Below are 9026 nucleotides of genomic sequence, written 5' to 3' on the forward strand. Positions count from 1 at the left end.
TCCAAAGCCACCTGAAAGCTCTGAAAGTCTAGTTTTCAGGGTAGGGCTGCCAGAGAAGAAGCTCTAAGGGATCTGGCTAGAAATTGAGAAGAAAATAGAAGGGTCAGGCTGTTAGGTAAGCTTGGGCCAGTCTTGGAGATTTTGTGATTTCGGCCAAACCACGAAGAGTTCTAAATTCAGATTTTAGGGTAAGCTTTTGTAGAATGAAGTATCTCAAAATAAGGCTTAGAACTATGAGTAATCTGAGTTGTAAATTGAATCTAGATTTTAGGGGGTGAAAGAGGGAGCCCGAGGTAAACAAGGAACTTCTAGAGTGAAAAGTTCCTAAACGATCGAGGTGAGTGACTAAAATGTTTGACTAAAATATTTACAATGTTTTAAAGAAAGCATATTTTAAAGAAGATTATTCTCATGCTAGCTAGTTTTACAAAGTAATTTCCAAGCAAACCATGAGTTATGTTTTAAACGCATGCATGTGTGGGAAGTTTGTTGAAAAGCTATGTTAGTATCTTTAAAGCCATGTTTTTATATGTGTTATACTTTACATGCTTTAAAGAGAAAGTCATTTGTGACTAGTTTTACTTAAAACGCGATATTGAAGGACATTTGAGAAGATATCTGCCCAACTTGATACCGAAGAACATTTGAGAAAGTATCAAACCAACTTGGTACTGAAGGACATTTGAGAAGGTACTTGACCAACTTAATACCGAAGGATATTTGAAAAGGCATCTTAGTAGCTCGATACTGAAGTACATTTGAGAAGGTATCTGAGCAGAAGTACCTAAGGTATGACGGTACTTAGTATGGCCACGTGCACATAGGTAGTTGAAGTCAGAGATTGAGAAAAAGGGTTCTCTCTTGACTAGCAGTTGGTGTTGAGATTATTTTTAACCACAATAGGGTTATTCTCAACTGAGAAACAATTTTAATGTTTTCTGATAAAAACAGCTTTATATGTTTTATGCTTGGAAAATGTTTATACTGCAGTACAAGGTTACTGTAGATGTTTATATTTCAGTTTAATCTCTTTATTGAGACTTTTTCATGAGAAACAATTATCTTTCTTAAGTCACTCACTGGGCTAGCAAGCTCACCCCGTTTTCAAATGTTTTCCTTTCCCCCAAGTAGTGGTCAAATCCTCAGGAGATAGCTCTGCATCTACTCTGCCACTAAAGGATAAGGATACTGTAACCCGTCTGTTAGGTGGTTACTGTGAATATTATACACATGTTATAGTTGTTCATATAGGGACTAGGGTTTTGGGCTTTGGGACTTATGAATCTAGTGTTGTAATGACTCTAAACATGTTATGTTTCTGAATTAATAAATTTTTGGCCTATAAGGCATCCGCTATATATGAGTTATATCTTGGTATCAGAGTTATTCTGCAAAATTTACTAGGCAGTAAGTGTCAACAACAGAGTTGATAACTGCTGCAGTCACACCCTTTCTCAGGCTGAGAAGGTGGTCTGAGGCGGGGTGTGACATTACAATTGTTGTAAATGTTGGGGTTAATACCCTAAATCTCATACGGTCCTATAGTTTGTAATTGTATTGTACAAACATCTTATTTATCTAATAAAATATGTGTTATTTTATTTGACATTTAGTTGCATTAAACCCACAAACTAATAAACTAACATCCAAGGTTATCTTGTAGCTTAAACATGTATGTAGAGACATACGGGTGGATCATGTTTAAGTTGAAGGAACTCTTATTCAAGAGAATTAGTGAGCGGAACCAAGATCTTTCCAAGCCCATTGTGAAAGAATTAAACGCATTCACAAACATACAAAATAGTTATGCATCTTAAAACAAATTACAACATGCTTTAGTAATCAAAATAGTACCTTTGAAGAATGTTTCTTCTGAAGATCTCTCGCTCTCGTGATCAAGTGGACAACAACCTCTCGCTATCATTCAGGTCGCCTAGCCAATCGTCTAGTAATCACGAATAGTCTTCTCCTTGAACAAGCACCCTTCGACACTACCACTCGGCAACCTTGGTATTCTCGGAGTGAAAATCCAGGAGGTGTGTGCTCTGTGTGAATTTGGTAGAGGGATGGAGGAAGGAAACAATATACTACACGATCAAGCAAGTGGGAGAAGGTACTGTCTATCGTCTAGAGTGAGAATGCTTGATCGTTTAGTAAATCTTGCTAGTACACAATCGTTTAGTAAAACATACACAATTGTTTAGTATGTGTCGCTTTATCGCTAGATCATTTATATGATCGTTTAGTAAAATTCGCTTTACACAATCGTTTAATCTCTCGCTTAAACACTATCGTGTAGTCTCTCGTGAGCTAAACGATTAGTAAAAGCACTAATGAAGTGATCTATTTACAAAATGAAAACACTTTTCATTTTATCCTTCAATTATTCAAAACTGAAAATAACCTTCCACTTTCACGGTTAATGGAGAAAATAACCAATCACAACTATCACATAATTGTTTTAATTATAAATAAATATAATAACTAACTTATCATATTATATTTATAACCTATAATTTTAATATCACATCATATGTAATATTTAAACCATAGTTCTTTTCTCCTTTATTTAATATAAATCATATTTATATCAACCTCCTCCAATTAATGTATCTCATACATCATATCAATTACATCACATATAATTTAACTAATTTAATTATATCATATATAATCAAACTCCCTCTTGTTAATTTGAATACTTCAAACGAACCCAAAAATTGATTCTCAACTTGAATCCATTGAGCTACCAAGGGGACCTTATGGACCTGTAGCTTAAAGCTCTAATGATACATGAATAACTGACTAAACTCTTGAATCACAAAATCCACCATCTGTTAACTGCTGAGCACTCCACTGAACACCGACAACTGCACTCTTCTCACTATAGATATATTTCTGTGTCCATGGATATAGCCAATCAACATTACGATAACCCTTCATAGATCGCTCGTAAGTACAGCTAGGCCAATTTACCATTTTGCCCCTATAGTTACATCTAACTCCTTAAGTACCACTGATTCCTCTAATGAACAATACATCAGCCTTTAAGGGAGCAATCTCTCTACTTACCCCTGCTTCAGGGAAGGCGTGAATTCCATCTTGTGTAGTTGAGTTCCCAGCTCCCCAATCAGACGAATTCCCAAAGTGGTAGGTTTGAGTTGGCAATCTGGCCACTTGCACCCATGCAAATCAAAGGACCGTCCTCATAGGCAGAGTTTCCATCACTCAGATTAGGTCATGTACCTATGGTCATCCTAGTGAAATGAAAGTCTTTGTCATGACAGCGTTATATAATGGGGACTAATCATTTCGTGGTCCGTCTTATACATCTCCTTTATATAAGACGCCTCCGCTTGCATGTCCCACATGAATGATCAGGATCAGACCATCTGTAGCACTTACAAAACTTTGTAACATCTGCAAAGTGGGTCGTATCCGGTAGTGTACCCAGATAAGGTTTCTTCCCTTGTCCATATACTACAGACATTTAGGTTATCACTTAAGGCATAATCCACTTGTATGTCTCCACATACATACTTAAGTACAACATAACTAGGGATCTTAGTTTATTAGTTTTATGGGTAAATGAATTAAAATATCTCATATTTCATAGACAACAATGAAGGAAAATATCTCATATATTACATCACAAGCGTTTTTTTCATACAGGTGTTTACAAACTATAGGACCCTACGAGATTTAAGGAATCAACCCCAACAATCTCCACTTTTCCTAAAGCGAGTGGGTGATGGAAGATAAAAACAAGTAAAAAGAATAAACTAGGGCACTAAGGCCCAGTACAAAATCTCCCACTTGCTTAGTCCAACCGCGGACGGTCCCATAGACCATTCTTTATAGGTGCATGATGAATATAAATAGAAGAATTTTCATAATTGGAGGAGTTGTTTTTAATGTCCTAAAAACTCATAGTTTGTAAATGGTAAACATTTTCTATTATCAATATACTTGTTATTGATTTCATAAATTGTATGAAAGTCTACAATCCAATAAACTAAGACCCATGACTATTGTATGAGTACTTGAACTTTATGTGGAGACATAAGAGTGGATCGGGTTCAGTAAATAGTCAAAATGATCTATGGTACATGAATGAGGTTGGGTACCTTATTCTAGTAACACCATTGGATGCGGCCTATCTGTAGTTGTTACAAAGAGTTGAAAGTGCTACATACGATGTGATCCTAATTCGTACATGTTATGACATGAGGAGTGGGGGCATCCTATGCAATGAGTTTGCGATAAGATCAGGACCAAAAAATAAGTCACTCTTACTTTATAATGTTGTTTACTGTTTAAGACTGACTATTTCAACCTTGATGAACCGAGGTATACTCGATCTTTTAACCTGAGCTAACTATGAACTTCTTGTTTATTCGGGATTGCCCTTAGTTTGCATAGTTGAGCGGTTGCTCAATAGCGCTAGCTCAATAAGATCCCATTTCAGGGGTAAGACCGGATAGATAGTTGAGAAACATAGGGTGTAAGAAGGAGTTACACCTACCCGATTTAGGGATAGGAGAAATGTTTCTCTCTTAAGTACTGAATCCAGGTTTTGAAGCAAGAGGCCCCACCCTCTCACTGGGCTGAGAGAGTTTGGTTTGGTGATTGGATCACAAACGAGTTGTTCATTAGGAAGATCAGTAGGGACTTGAGGAATAAGACGTAATCTCAAGGAAACAGATTATTTGACCTAGCTGTTATTATGAAAACCTATGAAGGGTCGACTTCCTGATTATGGTTAAATCATGTGGACATAATATATCTACAGTGAGGGGAGTGCAACTATGGGCTTTAGTGGAGTGACCCATTAGTTAATGAATGGAGATTAATTTGGTCTAATGAGTTTAGCCAATTAATCTCGGATCGTTGGAGCCTATGATCTGTAGGTCCGCGAGGTCCCCTTACTAGCTCGTAACGGACTAGCTCTAGAATAGCGTGATATGTTAATTTAAACGTTCAAATTAGAATTAAGGAAATTAGTAATTATATAAGATATACAGTTGTTTAATTTTCTTTGTTGTATGTTCTGTGTTTTCGTTTTATCATTTTTAACACTTTTGCTCTCAGCCATGAGTACACAAACCGAATCATACTGAATTAATTCAGTTTCAAAATTTCTTCAAACCGGACCGAACCACATTTTTTGGTTTCACTAAGTTTTCGATTCAGTTTGATACGATTTTTAAAAACTGTTCGATTTTTACAGTTTGAATGACTACCCCTACAACCCACTACACAAAGTCAGTCTCTTATTATTATCCTTATTATTGATGTGAGATTTACTTTTAAATTTTAAGTTTAGTTCATAAATTTAATCCATTAACTTCTTGGACTTTCAAATTTTCAAATTTAATTTTTGAATTTTTGAATTTTTTAAAAATTTATGGATTAACTGGCACAAATTTGAAAACTTAGTTAGGACTTGGGACCAGCCTGCCTACAAGTTCAAAAGATAACAAGCCATAGATACCAGCAACAACCAAGGATTGAAGTAAAGGGTTCAGTGGGCTGGTGGCCCAATCCCATAAATCGGCTACCAAGTTAAGTTGCCTGACGATGTACATGCCAATTAATCAAATAAAACAATTCAAATAGATTCTAAAGGAAATGGGAAAAGAATATGAGAAAGTTCAGAAATTGCTCAATGTTTAAGAAACTTATACATCTCCACCTCTGGAATGGAATCTATAAATCTTATCATCCAAAAATCTAGATATATTTAAACGTAATTGTTGAAATAAAAGTACAGTGGATGTGGAAGAGGCTTAGATATTCATTTACACACAAATCATCGCAAAAAATAAGAAGAAAATAGCTTCCTATGAACTTCAAATGTAAAATAGCTTCCTATGAACTTCAAATTTACATATCTTATGACAGATGCAGACCTCCGACATCTCAAAATAGTTTAAATTTTCATGAATACAAGAAACTTCATCTCGTACTCATGGCAGGCCAAGAATTTCCACCTGCACCTGTCAATGAAGCTCTCACCACAGGCACCCGTCTCACCATCGAGAAGGCCTCATTCAAACGTGCAGCCTGATCTGCAAACTGTGCAACCTTCTACAAAAAGTTGTGTACCAGTATAAGTTTTTCTCATTATTCAATCAAGTTTTGCAGACTATGAAATGGATTTGTATGTCAAACCCTACAATAAACTAACATATGGGAAGGGACAAAACCTCATTTTTCACTCAATGACTCAAAATGAGGAAGTTATACATCGAAGAAGGCAATAAGCCTGTAGCCTGTAGGCTAACAAGGTTTCATTCAATAATCCAACTGCATCCCAATCTTTAAAAGTTCTAATTGGTTCTACCATGCTTTCAGATTTATTGGTTCTGCCATCTCATCAGAACCAAAAAATCTGAAAGCATGGTAGAACCAATTAGAACTTTTAAAGATTGGGATGCAGTTGGATTATTGAATGAAACCTTGTTAGCCTACAGGCTACAGGCTTATTGCCTTCTTCGATGTATAACTTCCTCAGAACCAAAAAAATCCAACCCAGAGGGTTTGCAACTCTCTGTACAACCCTTGAGTTTTGGCATTAAATCATCTGAAGTTCCTTCCCCAAATGTTCGATCAAAAGCAGAAAAAACATACCAATGGCACTACTAAAGGAGTCAAGTTTCTTGGCACCTGCTACGGGGGTTCTTCTTTAGCAAGAATAATGAAAATAAGGTAGTTTGAGAAATAACAAAATTTGGTTAGTTTCTTGATTACCAGGTCCAAAAACATTTTTCTCAAACAATTTACAATGGCGGAACTTGTCTATGTTGACAAATATAGGCAACCCAGATAATCAATATAGTTCATATCAATTTCAACACAAAAATCACAATTAAATAGAGAGCATTTATGATGGATCACAGGCACGTCCAATGACAATCAAAGATCTAAAATATTCTTCTTCCAAGAAAGAAGTTTCGTTGAGAGGAAAGCTACCCTATTGAAACAATCAAAAGCTTAGAATAACACCATCTAAATCACAAGAACAACATCCCAGAAAACAAATTATGCTGCTCAGAGTTGAACTGAGATCTCCAAACATGTTAAATCACTGATTGACCCAAAACTACATTACCTACTTCCAAAGAGGCAATTAAACAAAAGAACTTCAGCCAAGTATTCAAGAATATGATAATCGAAAGAAGCAATAACTAACCTTATCAACCACAGCAATCTTCAAGTGAAGGCTTTTGGCTTTCCTCTTCATCTTATACAATCTACGTCCCAATATCACCATTCCCATGAAAGCAGCAGCCACAGAAATGGACCATGCAGGGCTAGCCCTTAAAAAGCAGTACCTCAAAACCTGAAAAGGAACCTTCCACCACACAACCCTCCTCCTCTGTGCCTCTAACTCACCAGATTTCGCCTCTACTTTCACTTCTTCAATTGCCATTGCTACATCTATTTTCTCACTCAAATCTCCATTTCCCCCACCCAAATTATCGTTCAAAATATCATTTACACCATCTACACGATCGCTGCCTGCATCGCTCCCTTTTCCATCGTCTCCAGACTTCGTGGCAACTGACTCATTTCCACTCCAATTAGAATAAGAGTCGTCCAAAATCTCATCTTGGCTCTCAATTTCTTCACTAGATTCTTCGGATTCCGTTGGGTTATACATGTCCTTCCCAGAGAGCGATTCATCTCTGGCAACAAGAAGAGAGCCTTTCAGTTTACCATCATCGGCCTCTTGTTCATCCAAATTCTCGGCGTCGGTTGAAATTTCTTCAAAACCTGTTATGCTTTTCGTAATATCTGGGAGACCGTTCGCATGAGATTGGTTCAATTCATATTCCTCCAAAGGGTCGTCTCCCAACTCGAACCCTAATTCACTCCGACAATTCCGATTCTCCGAAGCAGAATCAATGGAGCTGAGGTTTTCTGATTCGACCAAACAGCCATTGCTTTCAGTAGGCTTCAGGGCAGTCTTAGTCTTTGCACTGGGTTCGTGATTACGAAGAGAGAAGTAATCCAACCAGATTGTGCTTCCTGAGCCTGAATCGCCTTCAATTTCCTGAAAAAACCTCGAGTTCGAATCGGGAAAATTGGAGGAGCAAAGTTGGGGGAAAGTGTGGTCATACTCATGGAGAACCTCCCAATCCTGGAATTCGGTTGCTGAATCCTCATTCTCCATGGCGGTGGCTTCTGGAGAATCACGATACGATAAGGCCAACGCTATCTACAATCTTCTATAACAACGAAAATTCATTGAAAAATAAAAATGAGGTAACCCACTAGAAAGGGAACGGCAGTTATTCCTTGTTCGTCGTTGCCGGAACATCACTCTTTCTCCAACCCTTCTGTTAGAAAGAAAAGATCTCTTTTATTCCCTCTTACTTTTCCGTTTTGTCATAGAAACTGCAAGTCTGTACTATAAAATTCAAATCAAAATTATTCAACTTACCATACTCCTCCATTCTTAAAATCTTCCATACAAACTAATATTATCGCTGGTGGTTAAGGGGGAAAAAAAGTACATGGATATTGTTGGATGTTTTTATATTTTACAAACATTTATAAAAGATATTGAAAATATTCAAGGATATATCAATCAATTATTTATATCGGATATTTTTTTAAGTCATGAAATTTATAAAATTTATTTAGACTAATAATTAAGTTGTTATTACTATCAAACTAAGTTATGGATATTGTTAGATATTTTTATATTTTACGAATATTTATAAAAGAAGTTGGAGATATCTATGAATATTTAATATTGACATCAAATATTTGGATTTACAAATATATGTCATGCCCCACAAGATGACCCTCAAAATTTCGGAAAAAGACTCCTTAGCATAAGCCAAGAGGAGCCACAAAGCCCCGCAACATCCCAAGACATGGAGGTACGATGCCCATGCGTGCCACGCTAGGTGTCATGGTCATGCTTGTCCAGGGCCTGTTGTCCATGGCCGCATGCCCAATCCAACCCATTTTTATCATGCTTTCATGTTATGTATTTCATTAGTTATATTAGT

The 9026-nt window shown here is 36.7% G+C and overlaps 1 protein-coding gene across 2 annotated transcripts; it reads right to left on the reverse strand.

Annotated features, from left to right (window-relative positions):
• Positions 1 to 5671: 5671 nt before the first annotated feature.
• On the reverse strand, positions 5672 to 8463 carry LOC120076701. Of its 2 annotated transcripts, none has more exons than XM_039030599.1 (2): positions 7196 to 8463; positions 5672 to 6087 (listed from the first exon to the last, which is right to left on the reverse strand). In XM_039030599.1, the coding sequence occupies exons 1-2, from the start codon at positions 8177 to 8179 to the stop codon at positions 5959 to 5961; spliced, it is 1113 nt and encodes a 370-aa protein (XP_038886527.1). In that variant the 5' UTR covers positions 8180 to 8463; the 3' UTR covers positions 5672 to 5958. The 2 variants fall into 2 exon arrangements, with proteins under 2 accessions (XP_038886527.1, XP_038886526.1); XM_039030598.1 differs by having other exon boundaries at positions 5672 to 6090; positions 7196 to 8458.
• Positions 8464 to 9026: the final 563 nt, after the last annotated feature.

This window comes from Benincasa hispida, chromosome 4, assembly GCF_009727055.1.
Source record: "Benincasa hispida cultivar B227 chromosome 4, ASM972705v1, whole genome shotgun sequence".
NCBI lineage: Eukaryota > Viridiplantae > Streptophyta > Magnoliopsida > Cucurbitales > Cucurbitaceae > Benincasa > Benincasa hispida.

Excerpts from the sequence above, each read along its gene's own strand:
- LOC120076701 (XM_039030598.1), bottom strand. The coding sequence starts at position 8,179 with ATGGAGAATGAGGATTCAGCAACCGAATTCCAGGATTGGGAGGTTCTC. Across the intron at positions 6,091-7,195 it reads AGATTGCTGTGGTTGATAAG|AAGGTTGCACAGTTTGCAGA; the intron begins GTTAGTTATTGC and ends AACTTTTTGTAG.